At 38.9% G+C, this 27,395-nt stretch overlaps 2 protein-coding genes across 2 annotated transcripts in view; one reads left to right on the top strand and one right to left on the bottom strand.

Moving 5' to 3' along the window:
- NT5DC1 (5'-nucleotidase domain containing 1) overlaps positions 1–27,395 on the top strand; it is a 112,030-nt gene that overhangs the window by 13,859 nt on the left and 70,776 nt on the right. Inside the window, exons 5-6 of the mRNA XM_058656439.1 lie at positions 1,995–2,074; positions 3,038–3,122. Coding sequence (XP_058512422.1) covers positions 1,995–2,074; positions 3,038–3,122 — 165 coding nt within the window. The remainder of the gene's footprint in view (positions 1–1,994; positions 2,075–3,037; positions 3,123–27,395) is intronic.
- COL10A1 (collagen type X alpha 1 chain) lies at positions 4,985–11,195 on the bottom strand. The gene is made up of 2 exons (XM_004580307.2): positions 11,042–11,195; positions 4,985–7,055 (listed from the first exon to the last, which is right to left on the bottom strand). The coding sequence occupies exons 1-2, from the start codon at positions 11,193–11,195 to the stop codon at positions 5,167–5,169; spliced, it is 2,043 nt and encodes a 680-aa protein (XP_004580364.2). The 3' UTR covers positions 4,985–5,166.

Genomic DNA, 27,395 nt, shown 5'->3' with positions numbered 1-27,395 from the left:
GCATGGGTTTCACAGCCTGATCTTCCCAAGCCCAGTCTTCTAGTGGTGTGGTGTATTGGCATAGAGCTCTTCCCACCCACTAAGGAACCAAGATCCTGGCTCACATTGCTGACCTGGGACCCTACCCCTCCACCTACTCAAGATCCAAGTTCATTCACAATTCCCCAAGCCCTGTCTACCAGAATGCTGTGCCACCTCCTGCCCCTCCCCGGGATCAAGCTTATGGGGAAATCCCCAGGCTCAGCTCCACCTGCTTGGGTGCAAGCCCTCAGGTCCCACACACCCCCACCAACACTATCCACCTCCCGCAGGCCTCCTGCAAGCTTGCACCTCCAGGCCCCTTCAAGAAGCAGCCAGTCGGCCATGCCAGCAGCCGTGGGACAAATAGCCAGCCGCAGAAATGAGAATGTTTGCTAACATAAATTGCTCTCTTTCCCTCATTCAGGTGCCTTTGGTTGTCAACACAAAGGAGACAATCTTAGCCATGAGTCCTCTGGGGGGTGTGTGTGTGTGTGTGTGTGCGTGTAGAGCATGGTGACCGCAGGATGTGGTCTGGGAACAGTGTGTGTGTGTGTGTGCGCGCGCGCGCGCAGAGCATGGTGATTACAGGATGTGAGCCTGATTCAGAGGCTGGGTTTATTGAGCAGAGTTCAGCAGTTACTTCATTCACACCATGCTGTCTGTTCTGTGAGGAAGTAATGAGTGATGCTTTCCTGTGCTTCAATCTGAGTTTGTGAGAGGCCTTGACCGTGGCCTGGCTCAGTTAACAGCTCAAGGCTGACAAACCCTCTTGTGTCCACACAGTAGACATTCAGTGCATAGTTGGCAGTCGAATGGCATCTATCTTTTGCCCCAATATGAGGAACCAGTACGTCCTCATTAAAACCCTAACTTACTTGATTAGATCCCAACCAGACTTGTCAGTACCTCAGCTTCTGGGCTTAATTTCGTCTGTTAGTACCATAGATGTGAGATAAGGGAGGGAAAACTCAGTACATACTTGAGAATAATGAAATGACTTCTGTTCCCACAGTGCCCTGGTAGACCGTGTGGGATGAATCCAGTCTTCCTCGTCCTTGAGATTCTGGAATGCACTCCCCAGTGTTTCTTAGAGAATCATGTCATCACATTGCATGGTTTTTACCCCATGATCTCCTTGGTTACTGCCACACTGTACTGACACTTACCTTAATATCAAAACAGATGTGATATTCCAGGTGTATCAGCCAGTACAGAACTGTAAATGTTGTGTTGTGTGGAGCATATCATGATGTGCTAGTGTTAGGTTAAAATTCATGGCTGCTGATAACATAGACTATGGTTTCTCAATTTCATTTTATATTTGAGGGATATTCTATATTGAGGATTGATTTAGCAAGGAAGAAGGTTAAGTTTTAAAAGTTTGTAGTTCGGGTTTGGGCAGACCCATTATTCTGATATCTGGTGAGGACAGTGGGTGGTGGAACTCAGGTAAAGAAAGGATCACATGGAAAACCAGGAGCTGAGAGACCGGTGGGCCAGCCCAGCTTTATAGCCAGCCCTCTCTGAGAACCAACTGCCTTTGAGGCCTCGCCCACCGTAACCCAAGACCTCCCCTGCCCCAGTTATCCCAGTGCAGAGTCCTACTAGATGCTAGGAATAGGTCATGTCCATTAGCATTCATCCAGAGATGTTGGGAACCAAACCCTTAACACAGCGATCTTTGACAAGTGCCTGTAATATCCAAACCATAACAGTCTATTCTTAGTTTATGCATTTTAAAAAGACAACTCAAATAGTTTTGAGTGAAATGCTTGACTTACAGATACTGTATTATAACTTTCATGTGGCACTTTTAGAGGTAAAAGCTTCCTTAAATGCTACTGATAGCCTGTAATGGTGCCATTTTAAATTGAGACTTCTTCCAATAATTAAAATAAAATCTCTTCAGCCAAATTTTTCTTTTGCATGCATAAAGTATTGATTTGTTCCCAATTCTTAAATTTTTCTTTTAGGGAAGTATTATTTTTATGATAACTACTTTGACCTGCCAGGAGCTCTGCTGTGTGCCAGAGTGGTGGACTCTTTAACAAAGGTGAGTGGAAACTCATTAAAGACAAAAGAACTGTGATATGCTTTTAGTTGCAACTCTGAGAACTTCACTGAGTTGAGCTCTCATTTTGTTTCTTCTTTGTGGTTTCAGTAGTGGCTGAGAAAGAAAAACTTAGTAAATTCTGTCAAAATATTTTTGGAACATTAAAACAATATTTAGAAGTTAATCTGGAAAAAAGTATGTACTTGGTTTTATTAACAGATTTTGAAAACTAAAGAAAATTAAGAAAATTTCATGTACCTTTAAGTGCTCTGAATAGCATAAAGCCAGACAAAGTGAACTTTTTAATTCATCGTTTGAGCATGGTTATTGTGTCTGCCGGAGCCAGTTTACATGTGAAGCTTAAGGTTTATGCGTGTCCATGGGGTTACGTGCCAGAATCGCTTTTCTTTTGCCTGTGTTGTCTTTAAAGTCATTATTGCATGTACTAGTAGCTTAATTTTTAGTCAGAAGTACAGTCAGATGTTTGTAGAAATTTCTGTTGAATTGTTATTAGGTTTGAGATGAGGTTAATTTCATGTAGTAGTTACAGCAAGCAAATTGATTCTGTCTCTAAGTATTCTAAAGTTTGTGTATTTAGATAAAAGGCTCCTGGTTAATGCTTCCAAGCATTATAAGATTTTTTTTTAATGTAATGCCCATTTGCTTTTTGATGAAAAGAGCATCTGAATAAAAATGATTTTGAAGCTTCATAAAGAAATAGAAATGTGTGCTTCATTTGAGCTGTATGAACCATATTAGTGCGTAGTGTTACGGATTTTTTGATATATATGTGCATGTGGAGCAGTGCTTTTCATGGAAGATTTCCTAAAATTACATTTTGTAGAATGAAAACTTCATTAATGTATTGTTTTCTACATGATAAATCCCTCTCTTCAGCTAGTGCTATATTTTGTTGTGATTGTCAGCAGTTTCTGTAATATTTGATTTCTTTGTTTTTTTTAGAACAACAGTGATCAAAAAACACCTGATTTTTGGAAGGATATAGTTGCTGGTATACAACACAATTTTAAAATGTCAGCCTTTAAGGGTGAGTAGCATGAAGACAAGCTTCTTAATGAACGTTTGTTAAACACTGTGTGTCTCTGTTGAATTATAAGTTGCCTGTTGTGCTATGCTTTTTCATTAGAACTTAATTCGATCTTAAATTATTGCTGTGAAGTTGATTCTGCTTACATTTTAAGAGGTCATGTTAATACATGTCTGTTTTGTTGGCATAATTGCCAGTTTTCCCAGCTGTGCTCCTGAACTCTGTGCTACGTGCCTGCCCAGAGGGTCTTTCTGTGGTTGCCCCAGATTTGAAGCTGCAGCCTGCGGTTGCTGTCCTGTGACCGTTAGTGTAGTTAAAAGTCAGGTGGGCCTGTTGCATGCTGGTAGAGATTCCATTCTCATGAGGCAGGCCTTGAGCCTGGTCTTTTACCCTTCCAGTGACACTCCCTTGTTTAGGTTACTCCATTGTTTAGAGTTCTAAAGAATCATAAGCGGATGCTTTTGTGGTGTGCTACCCTAGAGACTTGAACCAGACTGGTTTGACACTAGCAGTGTGTGAATGCATGCTCAAAAACAGTATTTTTCACCTTGGAAAAATGTTCTTTTGATTGACATTAAAAATAGCTTGCTTTCCTTTAAAAAGTGAATCAGTCCTTCAAAATAACTATAAATATTTTGACTACAAACATACCAAGGCAATAAATAGAAACTGCAGAATATTTGCTTAAGTTGCACATTTTTATCACCTGCTTCTTTCCCTTCTCAAAGCAAAATCACTGCTTTGGGTGATCTTTTCTTTTTTCTGTGCCCACTCTCCAGCCCTTGACCGTGGTCAGAAGCAGCATGTGGCTTTGTGGGTGCCTTTTCACAGTCCCCGCTGAGTGCTGGGGGTGTGGGAATGCCCATCCCTTAACAGAGTCATATCCCTGACAGATGTGAAAGCCACCCACCTTTCTTGTTTTACTCTTTAACTATAAAATGCAAAGCCCTAAAACAAGGGTTGAGAATTGCAAAATGTCTTTTTCAATGAACACAACATAAAAATCTGTTGATGTTATTTTATTGCGTTGTAAATAAGGAATAGGTTAAATATTTTGTGCTTTAGTAAGTAAGGCACAAGTTAAAAGTTTTAAGCAGCAATACAAAAATACAGTACAGAGCATAAATAAATAATGTCTTCCAATTTCTAGTCAGGTTTTGAAACCTTTCCTGCTAATTGTAATTTCACTGGAATAAGAGGCATAGGTACACACATTAATGTTGGATCAACCCGCAAATCATATTACGTAAGATTCAGTTAGAAATTTTCAGTAATCAAATTAATCACACTGTGTTAAATAAATAGGTCTAGGGCAGACACCTGCTTCCAAGTCATGCAGGGAATACAGAAGGCTTCCCTGCAATCACAGAAACATGTGAAAATTTTCATGACAAAAGCACCTTAACATGTCAGATGAATTTTAGCACACTATTTGACTTTCTTGAGAGCTTCAAAAAGTATGTTCACATCTGTGTGTTTGACTAGATCGTAATGAAAGGGGCCACAGGAGCTTTGAAGTGCTGCACCGTCAGATATATCATGGAACGCACAGTGTCTTGTAACTTCAAATATTCAAGTATTTGCACTGTATAAAGTTGTGTGATACCTCCTGAATGTCTCTCATAACTTCTTAGATTCTTAGAAAACAGGCTCATTTTAGAAGGAAATACTGAGCTTTTAAAATGAAATTTAATTTATTTTGGAGACCTCTTTGTATGTGTGTGTAAGGGTTTCATTTTTGAACTTAGAATTTTGGGGATGAAATGATCACAAATTGAAAGAGCTCACAGAAAATTGTGAAGGACTTTGGGTCCCTGGCTGGAGAAATTAAAGAGGCTTTCCACATGTTGTTTATGCTGGCTGCTTACTTTTTCAAGGGAAAATTTGTTGGTCTGAAAGCTCAGTGCTATACACTGGAAAATGAAAATGAGTCACATTGGTTTTTCACTCTACTTCCATATACATTTTGTGGGGTGGGATGGAGTGGGTTGGAATTGGGGAATGCCTGTTCAAGCAGATTTAGGTTAACTCAGTGGGAACCTACTCACATGGGAGCCATGAGGAATCCTGAGAAGGAGGAATGGACATACTCAGAAGAGTACAGGCCATTGGACTCAGCGTTGGGCAGCTGCAGCCATACCTGGTCATTTTCTGTGAGCTCCAAGATGGCACTCCCTGAAGCCTGATCCAGGTAGCCTTTGGCATACTCATCGTAGGTGTACATTACAGGGGTGCCATTCTTATACAGGCCCACCCAAACATGAGTCCCTTTCACATGCACATGATAAGCGAAATAGTATGTTCCTGGTACCCTGCAGGTAAAGATTCCAGTTCTTGGGTCATAATGCTGTTGCTTATTATACAAAATCTTATCAAATGGAATGGGAGCCCCTACTGCTGGGTAAGCTTTGGAGAGGATAACAGTAAAAGCAGACATAGGCATTCCTGTTACTCCCTGGTTGGCACTAACAAGAGGTATCCCAGAAAGACTGGGCCTTTGACCTGCCTTTGTGAAGTCGTCGGGCATGACTACCTGGCCTGGTGGGCCAGGGGGCCCTGGTGGTCCAGGAAGGCCAGGCTCCCCTGCGTGGCCTTTGGGGCCAGGAGGCCCTGGCGGCCCAGTGGGTCCATTCAGGCCTTTTGTTGCTATGCCAGCTGGGCCAGGAGGACCTGGGTTTCCTGGATCTCCTTTGCGTCCAGGGATCCCTGGGATACCTGGTGGTCCAATAGGGCCTCTGGTACCTGGTATTCCAGGGGCACCTCTCGGTCCAGCCTCGCCATTGTGTCCAGGCATTCCTTTGGCTCCTGCTGGGCCCATAGGGCCTGGAAGACCGGGAGAGCCTCCAACTCCAGGGTCTCCTTTGGGACCTGGTAACCCTGGGTTACCTTTAGGACCACTGAGGCCTGGTTCTCCTGGGTACCCTGGTTTACCATCTAACCCAGGGGGACCCCTAGCTCCTCTAGGCCCAGGGTTGCCTGCAGGCCCAACTGGCCCTGTCTCACCTTTAGGGCCTGGGAGACCATGGCTGCCTGGGATACCTTTTGGTCCTTGTGGTCCCATATTTCCAGGAGGTCCCATCAGACCTGGCTCTCCAGGATGACCTGCTGGCCCTTGTTCCCCTTTAGCCCCTGGAGCTCCTGGAAGACCAATAGGTCCCCTCTGCCCCTTCAAGCCTGGCAAGCCTGGTTTCCCAACCCCTGGAGTCCCGGGAGGTCCAGCTGTTCCTGGAGCACCAGGATGGCCTTTAGCTCCTGGAATTCCTGGCTCCCCTGGAGCTCCAACAGCTCCTGGCTTCCCAAAGCCTTCAGGTCCTCGCTCCCCAGGAGGCCCCTGAGGACCTGGTGGGCCACTCAGTCCCCTCTCTCCTGGAAAACCCCTATCGCCTTTGATACCTGGCTGTCCCGGCAACCCATTTTCACCTCTTTTACCGACTCCAGGAGTGCCGGGTGGTCCCATGGGACCCTGAGGGCCTGGAAGACCCCTTTCCCCTGGGCGGCCAGGAGCACCATATCCTGTCTCCCCTTTCTGTCCGTTCATACCAGGGATTCCTGGTGCACCTTTTTCTCCAGGAAAGCCCCTGGGGCCTGGGGCCCCTGTCAGTCCCTGTTGTCCAGGTTTTCCTGACACAGAAATTCCCGCAGGGCCTGGGGTTCCAGGTGGCCCTGGTGGACCCCGGGGTCCTGGCAAACCGGTTGGGCCGACATCTCCTTTCAGTCCTTGTGGTCCTCTCTCCCCTTGTTTTCCCGGGAGTCCTGGCAAACCTGGCTTCCCGGTGGCCGATAGTCCTGGTGGTCCTGGCAGCCCTGGCTCTCCTTGCAGTCCAGGACTTCCATGGCCTGGTTTTCCTGGTGGTCCGGAAGGACCTGGATGTCCTCGAGGCCCAGCAGGACCTGGTGGTCCAGGAACTCCTTGCTCTCCTCTCACTGGTATACCTGAAAGATGCCCAGCGCACCACCCAGAGAGAACAATTAGTAACATTGATGATTGTTGTTTCTCAAAATCAGTTAAGGTAGGACACTGTGATGTCATTCATTCTATGTAATCACACCAGTGGATGAAAGAATGACGTGAGAATAAAAGTAGTGAGGTAAGTGTATCACATTTGTTGGGGAGAATTATCCACCAAGAAAGGTAAGGGGGAAATCCCAGAACCTATGGAGCTGTGTTATAAAATAATAATTTAAAAAGTTTATAAGTTTAAAATAAATAAGTAGATCTTAAAAAAGAAGAGCAAGAAAGGTGAGGGGGAAGGAAAAGGCATTTGACAGAAAAGGAAATGATAAATGCAGAATAAATGAGAAAGTTTTTTAGAAACTGTAGCAGTTTTCCCTACAGAAGATGTCTTATAAAAGGTAAACACAAAGTGGAGTTAATTCTGCTTTCCATCACCCCTTGCACATGCTGTAGATCTGGGGAGATTTTTCCCCCTAATTTTCCCCAGTTGAGCTAAAATTGAAGCACAGAATGAAAGAATTAGATGGAATGGGGTCTAGTGCAATAGCCTAGTGGCTAAATCCTCTGCTTTGCATGCACCTATATCCCTGATGCTTTGTTTCCCATCCAGCTCCCCCTTGTGGCCTGGGAAAGTAGGAGAGGATGATCCCAAACCTTGGGACTCTGCACCCACATGGGAGACCTGGAGGAAGTTCCTGGCTCCTGGCTCCTGGCTTTGGATCAGTTCAGCTCTGGCTATTGAGACCACTTGGGGAGGAAATCTTCGTTTCTGTCCCTCTTCTCTGTAAATCTGACTTTCCAATAAAAACAAAATTAGTCTTTAAAAATTGGATTAGATGGAATGGCTGACCTACCTGTGACAGTTGACAAGTATTGTTTGCTTTCATAGAGTCATGACTTCATTTGACTTAACTGCTTTCATAGAGTCATGACTTCATTTGACTTAACTGGTGCCCGTGAAATACTAAGCTTAAACTCAGAATTCATTCATTGACCACAAAATGCTGTGTGCCATTGGGGCACAGTGTGGGAAACACAAACTCTGTCTTTGTAAAACAAGTCAGCACCTGCCAAGAGGCATCCAAGGCAGGCGTTTAAGGCGTCAGGATATACCCTGATGTAAGTATTACCCTGTCTTTGCAGCAATCATCATTAGCCTCTTCAGATGATGTTGTTTATGTCTCAGGACATTGTTGAAAGGCTAGCAAAGATGATCCCATAACTACACATGATTTTTCACATCTCGCACAATTTCTAAGAAACATCACAATTGCAGAATCACAAAATTTCTAAGAAACATCACAATTTGCTGAAATATGGAATACGTATTTATACTATTTAGATCGTTGTACTTTAGGAAATGACCCATAGTAATACAGATTTACTAGCTGTCACACTAACTGAATATCTTTGCCAAAACTCTGAGAATGATTTTTATCTCTGACTTTTGTAGATTAAAAAGATGACTTAAAATATACACTTACATTGTAAGCCTTTAAGGGTTTAAAAGCACCAAGTCAAAAACTAAAGAAAAATTATTAAATGTATTTAAATGAGTTGTAAATTGCTTTTTGATGAATTATGAGTTAACTTCCTTTATTGTTGACACACTGGTGAATTCAAAAAAAATCTTACGTTAATTGTCTGACAAGTAAGTTGTTGGCCAACAGAACTGAAAAAAATTAGGGGTATATAAAATTCAGAGAAAATTGTTAAAATAGATATTCTGAACTAGGAAAATAACTGTTTTATATTTAAGTGTCTTTATATTTCGTATTAATGAGTTATATTGAAGTTCCCTGTTATAGAATTTCTCCCATGAGTTTTTCAGAAAATGACATCAGGACAAAGATTGACAGAAAACTAACATCTCATTGGTTAACTGCAGTGTGCATAGTATATGGCAAATAGAATCAATAAATAAATATGGAGATTGCTTAATGGTTTAGAAATTAACATGGTTTGTTAAAATGTAGCCTATGTTAAGTCGAAATTTGCTTCAGAATCTAATTATAAAAATCAGATTCATAGTAAAAGGAATTGTGTTAGCCTGATAGGAAATCTGTTTTACTTGATATTGAACAGGAAAAGCAAGTCTTATTTTAAAAATGACTGTATTGGGCACCAGTTGAGTCTAAAACTTCAGTGACACAAGGTGGTCTTTGTCATTTGGAATGTTTTCCTAATGTGTCCTCAATCTTGCACGGCAAGGAAGAATTTGACCTCTGTTAAATCCATGGGGGACAGTCCCTGTTTGTAATTTGCCATGTGAAAAAAATACATTCAAAATTGCCTTTTTTTAAGTTTCCTAATTGCTTACAAATTAAAATAGTGGCTGGCTTGTGTCAGAATATGCCACCTACGTCTTGCCATCACCTGAGGGACCCTCTGCATTGTGGCCTGTGTTGAACAGATATGCCTAGGAATATCATAAGAACTCTGAATTCCTGTTCCCAACTTAAATTTACTTGTATGAACTGTGGACTCTTGAGTTCATTTTAGTGTGTGATGCATACTTCCAGTCAATGGAGGCATTTATGTTATCAAAGAGAGTCATTTTGTAGTTAAATTACAGCTTCTAAACTTTTCTTGATTAGCAAGTTACTTTATTTTGCTCTACCTGAAGAAATAACCAGGGGACCGAGAACATTAAGGTGCAATGATAGAAACATTTTTAGTTTTAAGTGCTGTTTATTTTTTAATTTCTAAACTGTTATAATCTTGATAAGACAGAGTAAGTCTGAGTTTATGATCAGAGAGAGTAGTGAATCCATTGTTATTTGTTATTGCATTTGTTGACTTAGGCAGTTTTTCTTGTGTTCTGTTGTTTCATTTCTAGCTTTTATCTTTCTGTTATTTATATTTTGAGTCATTCAGGAATACCCATTGTGTACCTCTGCTTTTATTTTTTAAATATTACGCTTCCTTTCATGAAATATTTTAAGTATCATATTCTCAATAAGAAAGTCATACATTTCCTTGTAATGATTACTTTCAAAAATATATTATTTAAGGTTTATGACTAGCCTCAGTTTTACTTACAGGATAAAATGTGTAGCCAAAGGGAAAAATATTATGGAAAGGGAAATTAAAACCTGCAATTATTGAGTTGGAAGTTTAGAGGCAGCTTGTACCAGATGCTATTAAATGGAATTAATGAATATGAAAACTAATAATTATCCTTGCTGAAAATCTCTCAGTAGTTTACATGTGTTATCTCATTATTCAGATGAGGAACACATTAAGAAGACAATTCCAGCTCGTCAAGGGCTAGACAGATGGAGTGGCAGCAGCAGAAGTAGTACTGGAAGCAATAGATAGAGTCGCATCAGCAACAATAACAGCAGCACTTAAAACACAGATAATTAACTCATGGAACTTTCACAACAGCCTTGTAAGTTAGCTGCTCCTTGTTTTACAAACGGCACAAACAGGCTAAATAACTTACCCAGGTCACAGCCAGCACTTAAGTCTGCATTTAAGCACTATAGTGTGCAGAAACGTTTACAGAATTATGGGAGTTTCAGCTTCATTTGATCAATTTAATTAGTGCAGAGTGGAGCATCAGGTTTTATTTGATATTTCAGTTTTGTGTTTGTGGACTAGTTGAACGAATTTTTGAACTAAATGTTTAAATGTTAGATATATTAAAACACTACTCTCTTTGTATGACTAGAAATTATTTAAATTAAAAATATTTAACTTACTTTCCATTGGGTTAATGTTTCTGGGTTATATGTAGTTATTTGTGCAAATCTAAGGCTGAAGGTTAAACAAGATCTCCACAGCCAAATGTTCTTCTTATTCTTTACTTCATACATAATGAAATATTAGTAATGTTTTGAATAGACCTACTTTTGCACAAATGATTAGTTGTAATAATTTGGGCTGAGACAAGATTTAAAAGCAATTTCACACCAGAGCTAAAGCTAGTGAACAGAGTGTCTTGTGCCATTCAGCTTACCTTTACTCTTGATGGCATAGGGAATGAAGAACTGTGTCTTGGTGTTGGGTTGTGGGCCTTTTATGCCTGTAGGGGTTTGGTATCGCTCGGCATAGAACACTCCATGAACCAAGTTCAGAGATGTTAGCAGCAAAAGGGCTACTTGTGGTAGCATTTTCTCAGAAGGATGCTGAAAAAAAATAGAAAAGAATAATTTCACAGAAATGTGTTACTAACATTTATTTTGCTAGTGATGTTCAGATGTATTCTTTATATAATTACTTCTTATAATACTTAGTCATAATAGATCTATTTTGAATATATTTGATAAGTTAATGAAAGAATTTTTTAGTTATATGAATATATGTTTTGGTTGCCTGGGGAATCCATATACAAGTAATGAAGTAAAAGGTTATTTTTTAAAAAAAAGAAACTATTTTTAGATGTTAAGCTGAAATAACTCAGAATCCTTGACATAGCCTGGCATGTATAGTAGTTTCAAAATATAGTGAAATGCAGATTAGAGTATGTTTATGCCATATGATTTTATTAGGACTCTCTAAAACAGGTTCATAGAAACAAAACTTTTTGAGTGCGTTTTGGTATAAATTTCTGAACTTAAATTGTAAGAAAAAGCACCAAATAGTTAACTCTTTGAAGCTTGTTTTCAAGCAAACTGAAATGGAAGTCCACCAGTAAGCCTTGGCCCATTAACTTACCTGGGTCCTGGGAGACGGTGTCTTCAGAGCTCCTAGTCCTCCTCTGCCTAGGTGAGCAGTGCAGACGGTACCCTCTCCAGAACGGCCCTCTGGTATTTATACTGTTTTCCCTTACTGCACGAGGTTACTCTGAGTTTAAGCTCCTCCCCTTGGAGGTGGTAAGCACTAATTATGGTGGAAAGTTCTACTGGGCAAGCATACAGGATCAGGTTGGGCCTTTTCCTTGTTTTCATATTGAAAAGTAAACTCTTTGTCTTAAATATGTATTAATAACTTTAACCTTGCAGCATCGTTTTGTAATTTTATTTTAGAAATTATTACTCTGGTGGTGGTTCACAATGGAACAATAATACCTACTTTTTATTTTTGAAAAGCACATTCTTGGGTTATTTGGTTGAAAATAATTGGTAGTATGTAAAAATGGAATAAGAATTCTTTTTGGAGAGAGGTGTGAACTTAAACTATCGTCTCAGTTCTTTGGAATTGCTCATAATCCACCAATGTGTCTGTTCCTGTTCCTGAATTTCTATAAAATATGCTTGCTCTAATTCTTAACTTTTTTTTTACTTTAGAGAAAGTAAGTAGTAAAAATATAGGTATATGTTTTGCATTTTAAGATTTTAGAATGAACCCTCAGAAGTTAATTAAATACATTTAAAATTATAGCATATTGAATATCACATTTTTCCATGTAAGTACATCAGAATTTTCAGAGGTGAGATATCTGTGAATTGGATAGTATAGTAAGCACTGTTAATCTAAAGGATTTAGATTTTTTTTTATTCACAATATGGTACTATGTTCAGTAAATGACATTGGGTTTTCTTTAATTTGGATTTTTCTTTAGAGTTTCAGTAAAGTTTGCACAAATCCTTAACTGCTAAACTAGTGTCTGTTTCTATAAAGTTGCTTGGTTAAGATTTTAAAAGAAGTTTGCAAGTCTGTGGGTTTAACTTTTTAAAGATACGAATGAGGGCCCGATGGCATGGCCTAGCAGCTAAAGTCCTCACCTTGAACGCCCTGGGATCCCATATGGGCGCCGGTTCTAATCCCGGCAGCTCCACTTCCCATCCAGCTCCCTGCTTGTGGCCTGGGAAGCAGTCAAGGATGGCCCAAAGCTTTGGGACCCTGCACCCGTGTGGGAGACCTGGAAGAGGTTCCTGGTTCCTGGCTTCGGATTGGCGCATCACCGGCCATTGCGGCTCACTTGGGGAATGAATCATCGGACGGAAGATCTTCCTCTCTGTCTCTCCTCCTCTCTATATATCTGACTTTGTAATAAAAATAAATCTTAAAAAAAAAAAGCTATGAATGAATGACCTACAAATTCCTTCAGGGATTTTGACTCATCCCAGATGGGGGCATTGTCCCCAAAGGTGGTAGGAAGTTGATGTTATTGTCAATTTCAGTAGTCAATGCATGATTTTTAACAATGTTAGGAGATGCTTAAAAATGAGTTTTAGATCCTAAAAATTAATGAAAAAGGAAATTGATAGTGCAAATCTTATACTTACTTTTATCATGTTGGATCTAAATCAAACTGACTGTACTAGTGACCAAGGTGAGAAGAATTCTGTACAAAGGAATAGATAGATTATGTGTGTGTGTGTGTTCTGGGATTTTTTTTTAAAGATTCATTTATTTTTATCGGAAAATCAGATAAACAGAGAAGAATAGAGAAAGATTTTCTGCCCACTGGCTCACACCCAAGCGGCCACAGTGGTTGGAGTTGAGTCGATCCAAAGCCTCCTCCGGGTCTCCCCCGTGGGTGCAGGGATCCAAGGCTTTGGACAAGTCTTTACTGTTTTCACAGGCCACAAGCAGGGAGCTGGATAGGAAGTAAAGCAGCCAGGATTAGAACCGATGCCCACATAGGATCCTGGAGCGTGCAAGGCAAGGACTTTAGCCACTAGGCTACCGCACCAGGTCCCTGTTTAAGATTTAAGTAATGTAGATTCAGGATTGACCACCAATAGGAATACCATTTAGCCAGTATATGAAATAAGTCTGTTTCTTCTACCCTCATCCAACTTTCTTTGTATATTAGACAAAACCTTGTATAGTACCTTGTAGAAATGTAGATAACTCATCTCAGTGTTTCTTTTGCTCCCTTCATTTTACAGTTTTTTATTATAAAAAATAAAAATGTTTGAAAGCACAACAGAGAAAGAGGAAGAGACAAAGAAAGAAATCTTCCATCCGCTTGGACTCCCATAAACCTTACTAGGCAGGACACAAAGATTAATTACCCATCACTAAGACATTGAAGATTTCTCTGCACACCCCTGCTAAAACTGTTCTGCACCTCAATTGTTAACATATGGCTTCTTTGAGGTATAAACCTGTTTGTACTATCCTAAAATTCCCGTAGTTCAGTAGAAATCATGCTTGAATACAATAAGCTGCTAAATATAAAAATGAAAATAGACACGAGACAGCTGAATAATACCCTATAACTATTTTAAGGTGTACAGCAGCCTGTTGTGTATTAACTAAAATTGAGATGTCAATGAAGTAGTTATAGGATGTGGTTAAGAACCTGCATTTTCTAACATTGGTCACTAAATACCATGTCAATTAACTTCATGATGTTGTAAATTGTTGAAGTTGTGTAGTGGCTTTTCATTGGAGAGAATAGTATTCTGCCAGCTCTACTTTCAGACTAGGGGTGGTTGCCCAATGAAACTGTTGAATTTATCTGGACAATAAGATGCTGGACTCTGCATGGTCCATGGCCGCAATGAAGGAACCGTGACTGGTTATGAACTGTACTACTGTAACAATATGGAGGAATTCTTTATGGAGGGAGGGTTTGGGGAAGGGTGCTGGGGTCCGTGTGATGAGTGTGGAAGACAGGAAGGTGTGAAGAGTATTGTTCCAATGCAGGCAGGGCCGCAAGGAACTTCCCGCTGTTTGGCAGGGCCCAGCGGACATCTCTATGACCACCTGAATGCAGCTCTGCCTCCCTTTGCATGGACACCGGACAACCCCACTGAGATTTCTGTAATCTATTTAAGCATTGTCTGCCTCTGCGGAGTTAATGTTTACTACCAATGTGAGCTTGGCAGTTGAAGTTGCTGATACCGGTTTAGCAAAAGGGCCTTTTATTGCTGCCCCCATTGACCATATGCTAATCAAGGGTGCTAAGTCCCCAGGTGTAGTGGGAATCTATTCTTTCCCTCTTTCTTTGATCTTTAGGTCCTTCTTCTGTGATGCCTTTCCTCCCTTAACTGATTCAAGGCTAAGTTACAGAATGAGGATTATAGTAGGAATGTGTTAGTGATTGATATGCACCATCTATTGAGAACTTCCTGACCACAGGGTCAGGATGGATAACATCCTGCTTTAAAGTGAAACAAATAGCAGAGTTATCCTTAGAAACACCCACTTGACCATGACATAAAAAGTCTGAGCCAGAGTTTGACTGGTTTTGTATAAATAAAGCGAACAGCTTTCTCGCATTGTCCACGATGATCATGGAATTGTAGTGGTCCGTCTCTTTTCTTTACGCCTCATCCATGCACCCTTCTTGAGTTCCGAATTCAGCTGGAGCTGGACTCCGGCAGAAGGGTTGGGGAAATCCCAGAGCCTATGAAACTGTGTCATAAAATGAAATTTTAAAAAAATCTTCCGTCTACTGGTTCACTGCCTGCATGGCTGCATGAGCCACGTCTCGGTCAGGTCACACCTGGAAGATGGCAGGGACACTAGTGCTTAGATCCTTATGTGTCCATACAGGTGGTTGGATGATTTCTTTTGGAGATATGTCAGTATGTATGGCTGTTTGTCACTCTGTAGTTCCCTTTAGCTGCAGGGACACTAGCAGAAAGCTTGATTTAAAGTGGAGTACCTGGACCCACTGTAAAGGCTTAGTAGCTAAAATCCTTACCTTGCATACACTAGGGTCCCGTATGGGTGCCAGTTCGTGTCCTGGCTGATCCACTTCCCATCCAGCTCCGTGCTGCAGACTGGGAAAGCAGTGGAACAAGGCTCAAAATCTTGGGACCCCGCACCCATATGGGAGACCTAGAGGAAGTTCCTGGCTCCTGGCTTTAGATCTGCTCGGCTCTAGCCTTTGCGGCCACTTGTGGAGTGAATCAGCAGACAGAAGAGCTTTCTCTCTGTCTCTCCTTCTCTGTAAATTTTACTTTCCAATAAGAATTTGTTTTATGTAAGATTCTTTTTATTCCTTTTTTAACATTTATATGTAGTTTTTATTTTATTTCTTTATGATATAGTTTCATGGTTTCTGGGATTTCCCTTACACTCTTTCCAAATTCCTTTAACCCACCACCACTGATTTTCCCTATATTATTACAGTAATATAGTCCTTCATCAATTTTTAAGCAGAAAAAAAAGTGGAATAGCAGAGCTTGGATGTGGCCTCAACTCTCACTTTTAAACCTTCCACTGATTGCTATATTTAAAAAACACTATATTGACATATATCTCTATAATACTCATATATGTGCATAATATGGCTTTTAGTTCAGACTAACAAGAAAATTATAAAATTCACATTTTGATTGTTGCTTCATCATTTTGAAATTATAAATGGCCATTATAATTATAATTTGTGTGCTGTTACATTTACATAAGAGAATAAAAGTTAAATGAGAGAAAACAGCAGCCTTTCGTGAAAAGTAGAAGAAAGGGCCTGGTGCGATACCTTAGTGGCTAAATCCTCACTTTGCATGAGCCGGGATCCCTTATGGGTGCCAGTTCGTGTCCTGTTGTCGCACTTCCCATCTGGCCTGAGAAAGCAGTAGAGACCTTGGGATCCTGCCCCACATGGGAAACCTGAAAAAAGCTCCTGGCTCCTGGCTCCTGGCTCTTATCGGCTCGTCTCTGATTATTGCAGCTATTTTTTGAAGAGTGAACCAGCAGATGGAAGATATTTCTCTCAGTTTCTCCTCTGTAAATCTGCCTTTTTCAATAAAAATAAATCAGTCTCAAAAAAAAAGTAGGAGAGATACTAATAATTGCTAGCCTGAAGAATTTGTCTTGAAAGGAATTACTAGAAATATACATTTTAGTATCTGTGTATACGTTACACATGTGTCCTATTTACAGTTGAACCTGGGACCTGATATCGTCCATATGAACATTTAGATGATTGATTCTCAGCATTTTATACTGAACACTGTACATCTGTGTCAATGCCAACTATCTTCATAGCTTTTCACGTTGATTTCTCTTTTCATGTTTTCTAATCAGTACAGTAAAAGGTTTCATTTAAGCTCATCCCAACTTAAAAATTAGATTATGCTTGTCTATTTAAGTATTCTTCTGTTTCCCTGGGTCAGAAGGGTGGACTTCACTCCCTTGATTCCTTAATACAGAACACACATAAAAAAAAAAAAAAAAGATACAGGTATTTGGATGCCTTTTGAGGGGGTGGTATATCAACATGTGTGGGTATCTGTCATTCTGTATTTCCCTTTAGCTTCAGAAAATGTGGTATCTTTATTGGATAAGGTGTGGACTTGTGACCGTTTTTGCAAATGGGATACTTACTTCATCACAAGGAATCTGACTATTGTTTGTTTTGTTAGTCACATAAGAAGCACTGTCTTGTCCAAACCAGATTGTAGAATCAGAGTATTTGCTAGCCGCACCCCACCCAGTTGTGAGTTCAGAACTATTTTTATTCTGTGTTTACTTGTAGTATTTGAAGTGACTCGCTTGTGGCTTTAGGAAGGAAACCCATTCCACTTAGCCATGCTCTTCAAACTGAGTGGTAACTTGAGTTATTTTTTAAATGGCAAATATGAATAGTATTGTTTGCACATCTAATAGTTAACTGCTGGTTCACTGGCTGTTCATTCACAAATGGCCTAGGGTGTGTGTGTGTGTGTGTGTGTGTGTGTGAACCCATTGATTTACTTATATTTTGTTCTTATTCTGGCTCAGATTCTTTCTATATGCTGGGTTAATGAGAGCCTTTCCAGATTGGCTCCAAAGTCTTCATGATATGATTCTACAAGTTTTCTCTCTTTCCTTCTAGTATTTGCATGTTTCCTGGCCCTGTGTCTGTAGGACTCATTTCCTAAGTTTTGGTTGTTTTTTTGTTTTGGATTGTGATAAATACTAGTAGAAGTGACACTATAATCTGGAAGTATGAATTTTGATGTTGTAGAGAAGTCCCTTGCTGCTGAATTGATTATTATTTCTGGACTTTTTCAACGGACAGAGCTAAGAACTACATTTGTTTAATAGTTATTTAAAATAAAAGGCATCATTACTTTATAATGATGCATGCAGTTGTCATTTAGGACTAAAGTATTCACTTTTAGCTTCAGGCTTATATCTGCAGCTCCTTACTTTATTGCTGAAAATTACAAAACTCATGACTACATTCACTTTATTCCATAATACAGTTTCTAAGGATGAAAACATCAACAGTCATACCACAATATTAGAGACTTATATTTGTACTATTTTGTTATTCTACAAGAGCTGTGTAGTCAAATTACCATACTTTTAAAGTCATTTAAAAGGAATCATTTCATTGTCATAACTGTTACCCATTCAATTCACTATTAAAGTTTTTTCTTTGTTTTCCCTTAGTGTTTAGAAATTCTCTTTTAAAATTTAATTTTTTTGCTTTACATTTTCTTAAAATATTTGCATTTCTTCTGATAGGATGGTATGATTTTAATATTCAGTTTAGGGTTAGGCAAGGTCTATTCAATGGTTTATTATATGATGCAAATGCAACAAACATGATCAATTTCAGGCTATTAAGATAAAGCAACTGACTCACAAAATACTTCAATATTTACCAAGAGCCAGTACAAGCCATTCCAGCACATATTACATATTTCCCAAGTTACAGTAACAAAATAAGGAATATTCAGAGAAGTAGTAGCTTCTTTACTGACCTGTGTACCATGTTTTACCTTCATTCTATATGAACTCTTATTCTCTCTATATATAAATATGAGCACAGAGACATATCCATACACAAACACATGAATTCTTTCATATCCTCTCCTAATTTCTTAGACCAAAGGCAAGTGCTTTATTTTGCCGTTTTATGCAATAATTTATCTTAAAGCTAATTTCATAACATAAAAATGGTCTTCATTCATTTTCACAGCCTTATAGTATTTAGTTCTGCAACTATACCATGGATTTTCAGCTGTTCAATTTATGGTCATTTATTTTGTTTCCTATCTTTTGCTAATACAAATCCCTTTCCAATGAAAAACTTGTGTATATTTATTTCTGCATTAATATCTTGGGGAGAAATTCTTAGTGTTGGAATTTGGGTTAAAAGCTAACTAGGTAAGCTGTTTTATAAGATACTGTTAAATTTTCCTCCACAGGTATTATGTAATTTTGCATTCCTCTGGCAGTTTGTGAGAGTACCTATTTCTCTACAGCCTTATATACAGGAAATACTGTTTTGATGTTTTTGCAAATAATAGAGATGAAAATTGTGGTCTTAGGGTGTGATTGTGCATCCTTCTATAGAGTTAATTCTGTATTGTAGCCACTTTTCTCAAGTGTTCCATAGCTTAGGAACATGAACCTTTGTTGCAGATTTTCCCTAGTCTGTCAGTTGTCTTTTAATTTGCTTGTGAAGTGTGTGTGTGTGTGTGTGTGTGTATGCAGAATTTTTTTCAGGTGCATACATTTTCTATTCAGAGTATTATTCTTGTTTCTTAGACCCAGAGCTGAACAATGCCTTAAAATCATCTGGATCATTTTATTTGTCAGATGAGGAAACTGGTTGCTGTTAGGCATGTTACCTTCCTTGATGTTGAAGTTAGATTTTCCAGGGGTAAAGAGCCCTTGGCAGAAGAGCTCACGGAGGGAACGCACCAGAGACGCAACTGGTATGTCCCTCTGCTTGCCCAGAACATCCTCCCCTGCCTGATCCTCTTACTCTTTGTCCCTTTAGTGGAAGTAGGGAAAGTGCCCACGAGTTCTATTGGGACACCTCAAGACACACAGCTTCTACTACCACCTTGCTGTACCTCATTCCTCTTGAAAAAAAAATTTCAAAAGGACATTTGTAGGTACTGTTACAGAGCCCAGAAACTAAAAATGGTCTGTTTGTATAATAGTCTAATGTGGTTTAGTGACTAGATACCTGCTGAGGGCTTGGAAATAGAAATTCATGCATAAAAACAGGTGTTTATGAAAAACTACTGAAACATCAGGTCAGGTCAAGGAAAACTGAGAGCCATTTAAAAAGTTTGAACAAGGGTTTTATATTCTATTTTCTCTTACCCATGAGTGCTACTTTACTTAAAGAGCTCATAGTTTTGTGCTTGGAACTTAATGACATCACCTTCTTTCCGCAGTCACCTGGTACAGTTAAAAATATGACTTTTGGTCTCTTGACCTAAGACCTTTGGAGATGTTCACCGTCCAGTGGATTCTGATCTATTTAGATACATGCTTACTCTGTTTACAGGTTCAGCTTCCACATGTAGTCTGTAAGTTTTAAGAAGAAATTAGAATGACTATATTAATCACATAAATCACAAGGTGATACTTTCTGTTCAAATATTTTTGCTCCTTAATTACTATCCGTCAGGTACAAAGTAGCTATAGATGTCATGATGCTTGCAGTGTACCTGAGTATAAGATTTGAGCGGCAGCAGACTATCAAGAAACCTACTCTTGAGAACTATTTAGCTTGCTTATCATATTAACCATTAAAATGCATCCCTCAGCTTTTTCATCAAGTGATGTTGAACCTTTATCTACTTTTTTTTAAAATCATTGTTCACTCAGCTTGGTTACTTGACCAAAGACCTCTCTCTGTGCCTGCAGACGCTAAAGGAACTATTCCTCCTGCCATGTCTGGGACTTGCCTCTGAGTGGTTGGTTACTCTCAGCATGCTGCCTGGCCTCTTGTAACTAGTTTCCTCATCACTAAATCCTCAAATGTCTGCTGAATCTGATAATTACTATTTAGAGATAAACCAAAAGTAGAGGCAAAGGCTTTTAATTGGGATTTGCCTTTGCCTCCCTATAGCCTTTTCAAAAGTTTATTTCACTGGAGAGAGATAGGGAGATAAAGCAAACTCTCCAACTTATGGTGTTCATTGGCTCACTTCTCAAATGTTTACAACACTTGGATCTGAACCTGAAGGGAAGCCGGAAGCTGGAGCTCAACCCACATCTCCCACATGGGTGGCAGGAAACCAATTAGTTAAGCCATCACATCAATTCTACATTGGCTAGAAGTTGGAGTCAGGAGCTAGCATTGGGAATTGAACCCAGGAACTGTACCGTGGGAGGTAAGCATCTTAACCATTAGACTTCACATCTGCTCCTCTAATGATCTTTTTAGTCTCTTTAGCTGTTAGCTTTAATTATGAATCAGAGTAATTCTTGCCACTTCTGATACTAAAAAGGGTGATAAGGTAGACATGCAGAGATTTAATTCTGTTTTCTTTTTTTGTGTGGAACTTTGGAAGATAAACTATGTATGTACAGTGGAAGAACAGTGCCTGAGGATAAGAATGGTGACAATGATCATGCTGATGTCAAGGAGTAAATATATCTGATACTGTACTTGTATGTCTTCCTGATACCAAATTTGAATGACAAATGTTTCACACTATTTTTGAGCTTCTTCGATTTGCTGTACACTAGATTGTATGCTGAGAGGGTGGGACAGCAGCAGCTGCCTGCTGTAATTGATGATCACAGTCTCAGAAGACAAACTCCAAACACAGCCTCTTGGAACACTTGCTCTGACTGATTTAGTGTCTGTGAATCTGCATTGGAAATGATGAAATGGTGGGCTCTCGTCGCATTTCACTTACTTTCCTGAACATAACCAAGGGCTCTTGAGTTGTTTATCATTGATATGCCTTCCCTGTAGGTAGTGCCTGGTGTAAAGTGTGGTATAAATACTGTTGAATAAAAGAATAAAGAGCTTTAGAAAACCAAATTTCATTATTTATGGAGTGTGGGTGGATCATCTCACAGTCATACTTGTGGGCACCAAAGGGTAGGGGTCTTTTACAATGCTGGTTTGAAGCTAAGTCTTTTCAGCATGCTGTACCCTAAAATAACACTGAATTATTATAGAGGTCCCTTTATCAACAAGTACTCCCTGCAGCAGCTTACCTGAAAGAAAATACCTGTTTGCTATTCTGTGACTGTGGATTTTAAGTTGTTCTATTGACTGACCAATTAGAATTTTGGTTAGATTTCTCCAAAGACAATGTATTAATCTGTTTTCTGTTGTTATAATAAATTAGCTGTAACTGAATACTTTACAAAATACAAGGAGGTTAATTTAGCTCACAGTTTTGGAGACTGGAAATTCAAGATTTTGCAGCTCCATCAGTTCTGACTCTGTTGTGGGCCTCACCATTGATGGCACCACTGTGGCAGATTCCTGTACAGAAGAACTCACATGGTGAGGCAGGAAGCCAGCAAGATTCAGGGACAAGACTTAACTCTTTGTAACTGGCGTTAGCCAGAAATAATCAGTTCTGTCAGAGGACTACATCTGTCTCTTCTAGATAGCACTCTTCCTATGACTGAACTCCTTCCATTAGAATCCACCATTTCTGTATGTGTATTAATGGTGGAAACACCTAAGTTAGCAAATTTCAGTACATGGTGACCAGAGTTATTAACAGTAGTCAGCATCCTGTGTGATAGGCCTCTTGAACTTTCTCTGCATAACTGAACTTTCATATCCTTTTGTTGACTTTCCAGCCTTAGACACTACTGTTCCATCCTTTGCTCATGTAAGTTGAACTTCTTTCCATGCTGCATATAGTGATTCCTATCTGTACATGTCCTGAGACATTGTGTTATTAAGCCAGTATGACATGGCAGACATCATTGAGTGTACTGAGTAGTGTAGGTCAGTCACGATGTGGCCTCTTATAAATCAACATTTATGACGATGTTGCCAGCATGAACCTGACTTCCTATTTTACAACCAATTTCTTTTTACATATAAATAGGAGTTCACTATAAAATCATAGTAAAAGTTATAGTGGGCAATAATAATGAATTATTTCCATGACCGATTAGCATAAACTATAGCAATGTTTGTGCTATACTTTTATATGACTTTCAGTACAGTACTTTTGTTTAGACAGCATCATCATAAATGTGAATAATGCATTGCATTGTGACATTTCAGTGACTAAGGTGTCATTAGATGACAAAAATTTCAACTCCATTATTACTTTAGAGGCTTCTGTTTATTTTATGATCCCTTGTCCATTATTGACCTAAATGTTGCTGTAGAGTATTTGACTAGATAAATGAGACCATTCAGTGTTATGTTTATCATTCTGTGCCTTGATTATTTTACTTAGCATAATATTCTCCAAGCCCATGCATGTTATGGAAACTGACAGAATTACCTTCTTTTTTAAACTGGAATAATGTTTCATTGTATACACAGATGTTCTTCAAGATAAATGGTGTTGCATCCTGATAAACCTATCATAATTTCAAATGTTAAGTCTAAGATTTTCATTAATACACCTACACCACCCTCGTATCTTAGTGGCCCATTGTAGAGTGTCTATTTAGTGTTCTGGTTGCATGGCTGGCTGGAAGCTGCAGCAGCTGCTCATGCAAGCACTGCAAGAGGGCTTATGCAAGATTTCACTCACCCAGAAGAAATAAAAATTCAAAATACAGTTTCTGCCGAATGCATATTACATTATAAAGTTAAAAAGTCATTTGTGGGACCATCTTTATATTATTTTTATTGCTGTTATTTCATGATTTTGCTATGTTTTGGGGGGGTATTTGCTAAGAATTTTTTATCACACTAAGCATTTTAGGAGGTATCCTAGCAAATAAATCATTCTTGCAATAAAATTGACTATAATTGTCCTCAAATCAAGAAATGTTATTACTAAATGTCAATTACAGTGTGGTTGAATTTACAGCATTTGATTCTAATGTGTTTTCACTATTAAATTTTAACCTATAACAATGAGCAAGATATTTGTAACGTTTATAAAAATACAGATGTAAATGGAATGTCTTAAGCTATTTTATGACTTAAGAAAAGCCTTACAGGAATTTTGTGCTTTTATGATTTTCACACAAATAACAGCTATTTTTATTTTTAAAGTGAGTGTAACTGGAGCTCATTTATTAGTGATATAGATCATTCTGCATTTGGATATTTGGATTTCCTAGGTTTACATATATTTTGAATTTTTTATATGTAAGAGAACTATGAAGAGGGTTAGCATTGTGGCACAGGGGGTTAAGCTACCACTTGCAATGCCAGAATCCCTGTATGAGAGTGTGTTTGATTTCCTGCTGTTCCCTTCCTGATCCAGTTTCCTACTAATGCTCCTGGAAAGGGCAGCAGACAGTAGCGTGAGTGCTTGGGGTTCTGCTACCCACATAGGAAAGCCAGATGGAATTCCTGGGTGCTGGCTTTAGTTGGGCCCAGCCCAGACTAGTGTGGCGCTGTAGGAAGTGAATCAGGCAGATTGAAATTCCAATTCTCTGTCTCTTTCTGTATCTTCCCCTATCTCTCTTTCTCCCCCTTGTCTCTGTACTACTCTTCCTTTTTTTTTTTTTTTTTTGAGATTTGCTTATTTTATTTGAAAGGCAGATCATACTTATGGAGAGATGAAAAGGGAGATACTTCATCCACTGGTTTACTCTCCAAATGGCCACAGAGCCAGCACCAAGCCAGTCTGTGGCCAGGAGCCAGGAGCTCCTGGATTGGGTGCACGGTTCTAAGACTTTAGGCAAGACTTTAGGTTCCAAGACTGTTTTCCCAGGCCATAAGCAGGGAGCTGAATGGGAAGTAGAACAGTCAGGACATAAACCAGCACCATATGGTAGTCTGGCCATTGCAATGTGAGCTATTGAGCCATTGTGCTAGGCTCAACTACTCTTCCTTTCAAATAAATAGAGTAATATTCTTCCTTTCTCTTTTACAAAAGAAAAGAATTATTAAAATGAATACATGGTTAAAATATTGTAACGTATATTTAATGAGAACACCAATGTCTATTCACACATAATCTACTAAATATACTAATTGAGCTTATTTTTCCTGATTTTATATTTTATGTTAAATACATGACTAAGTTTAGAGCTCAGATATTTGTATCTAAATTAACCTTGATTTCCAGTAAGCTAGTAAATATACTTAGAATTTGTTATCCACACTAGATTTTTGGGGTGACAGCTTTTTAGACTTTATGCCAGGAATGTAATCCTCCAGGGAACTGGGTGTGACAACAGGAAGTGAAGCAGGGGTTTGAGCCAGTGCTGTTTGTTCCTGATGACTCTGAGCTAGTTCACCATATCCCAGCCACAAATATGCACATTAGTAGAATGAAACCTCTGTTTTAATGGGACTTTCTCAAACAAGCAGTCTAAGGCTGATGACATTGATTCTTCTCTCTACCACTTTCTGAAGGTTATTGAGTTTATTTTAAAAGATGCCATTAGAGTAGAAGAGTTCTGAGGGAGAATGATTCAGCCAGTGTGATGTTGAAATATTCTCTGAGAGAATACACGAGTGGGTTTGATGCTCACATTAGGTTGACATGCAAGAAGTGAATACCCTTTAAATCTAACACATGAGCAAAGTAATAAGATATAAAAGCATCCCGTGAGTTCTTTCTTGAAGCATGATGTAGTTTAAAAGATTGTTTAAGTTTCCCTCTCAGTAAATTGTTCTGTTACAGGACGCAGGTAATAACTGCTTATTGTTTGGTGACTTCACGTGAATTTGCTCAGAAAGTTGAAATAAGGTAAAACTGGGCAACAAAATATTTGACTTATTAGCATTGTCAGCTCTGAGCTTGATATCTCTTCCTGTGACATTATAAAAAGGAATAATAATAAATTTGATGAAAAAGAAATGCTGATTTCACAATGCCTATTTTCTCTATTATCAATTGTTAAGGAGATTGGTTATATCATTGCTTTAGGGTAACTCTATTGGCTACAAACTCATTGAAGATACTAAAATGAATCTCATGTTATTTTTAAATAAAAATCCTATTGTGAATTTATTCTTGAGACTGTTTTCTTTTACCTAATATTTACTTATTTATTTCTATATGTTCTTCTGCTCTTAATATTTTCAGAGTTTTATTTAAGCATTCCCAGTGATCCAAAAATCAAATTTGTGTCTTCTACCTCCCAAAATATTAAAACTGCAACCGATTTTTCTTAAATGGTAAATTTTCAGATTGTTAGCAGTTCATGCTTTTATTAGAATGCAGTTTCCATTGTAACAGGATTGTGTTCTGAGCTGGAAATTATATTTGTACACTAGTCAAATCGGATTTTTGGTGCCTTTTCAACTTCTTTTTTCAACATTCTGTGTGATGTGAAGATATTTAAGAATAGTGAATACCTGTCTTGAATTTTGTGCTTGGTAGTTATTTTGTTTTGCCATACATTCCAATTTTTTCGCAGATCATAGCACCATCCAAAAGTCTTGCCTTTTTTATTTTTGGATAACAGCTTGGAAGTAGAATATTGTCACCATGCCTGCTCCTGTCACACTTTACAGCCCATGTCACATAGTCTGGTTTGATTAATATTGAATAAAACAAACTTTCAAGCTTTTTATGGGAGGAGGGATGTTGGAGAGAATTTCAGGCAGGAAACATCCCTGGGGTATGATAAATTATATAGACATTCCAAGATTTGAATTTAGTATATTATTAAAATGGAATCAGGTTACCCAGACTACAGACAGAAAGATGCCAACTCTCCTTTTCCATCATGTTGTTTTTGACAGCTTGCTAAATGGCCTGGATCATAGTTTGATTTTCTCAAGTTCAGACAAAAGTAAGAACAAGAAATTCCTCTAAAGCTGTATGGCATATGTTAATAATGGAAATTGTTCGACTCAAAATGAGCTAAGGAAATCCCTGTGGAATAAAAGCAAGGGTATTCTTAGCTTGGACACTCAGACATTTTCTCTTTTAAGAAAACAAGGGATTGGCAGGGAAGGAATTGGCATTTAAAAATTGTAATTAAATAAATTAACAAATAAGGATTCATGCTAGGAGAAGTCTTTATCCATATTATATTATTTCCTATAATTATGACACAATAAAACTTACATTTCTTAAGTTTTACTGTCAAGTCTTGTTGATAGTAAAGTAATATTTTACTTGTTTAAGTATTATAGTGTGTTAGGTGTTGTGCTGCAGTGAACTGCCAACTGCAGTGCCAAACATCCATGTCAGAGCACCAGTTAAGCACTGCTGGCTCCATTTCTGATCCACTTCCACACTAATGTGCCTGGGAAAGAAGCAGAAGATGGTCCAAATGGCTGGTCCCCTCCCGCCCACAGTGGTTTAGGTCCAGGCTGCAGGTTAGCACCTGCACGTTAGAAGTGAATTAGTGGGTGGAAGGTTCATGTTCATATTCATTCATTCATTCTCTCTCTCTCTTTCTCTCACTCACTCTTCCCCCTTCCTCGCCCCATCCCCCCAGATCTGTCACTCTGGCTTTCAAATAGTAAAAATAAATCTTAAATCTTTTTTTTTAAAGTGTGGTGTTCATGCCAAAAAGAAAATTTCAGAAATATATCAAAAGGGAAGGGGAAAATTTGGTATGTGGTAAAAATAGCATTTCAGATCAGTGGAAGACCAGTTGTTCAGTAAGTAGTATAGACCTGAAAAAAAAATGGTATAGTGTCCTACTTTAGG

The sequence above is a fragment of the Ochotona princeps genome, chromosome 1 (genome assembly GCF_030435755.1).
Source record: "Ochotona princeps isolate mOchPri1 chromosome 1, mOchPri1.hap1, whole genome shotgun sequence".
NCBI classification, from domain to species: Eukaryota; Metazoa; Chordata; class Mammalia; order Lagomorpha; family Ochotonidae; genus Ochotona; species Ochotona princeps.
Note: the sequence above shows the minus strand (reverse complement) of the source record. Positions and strands in the feature narration are given on the sequence as shown.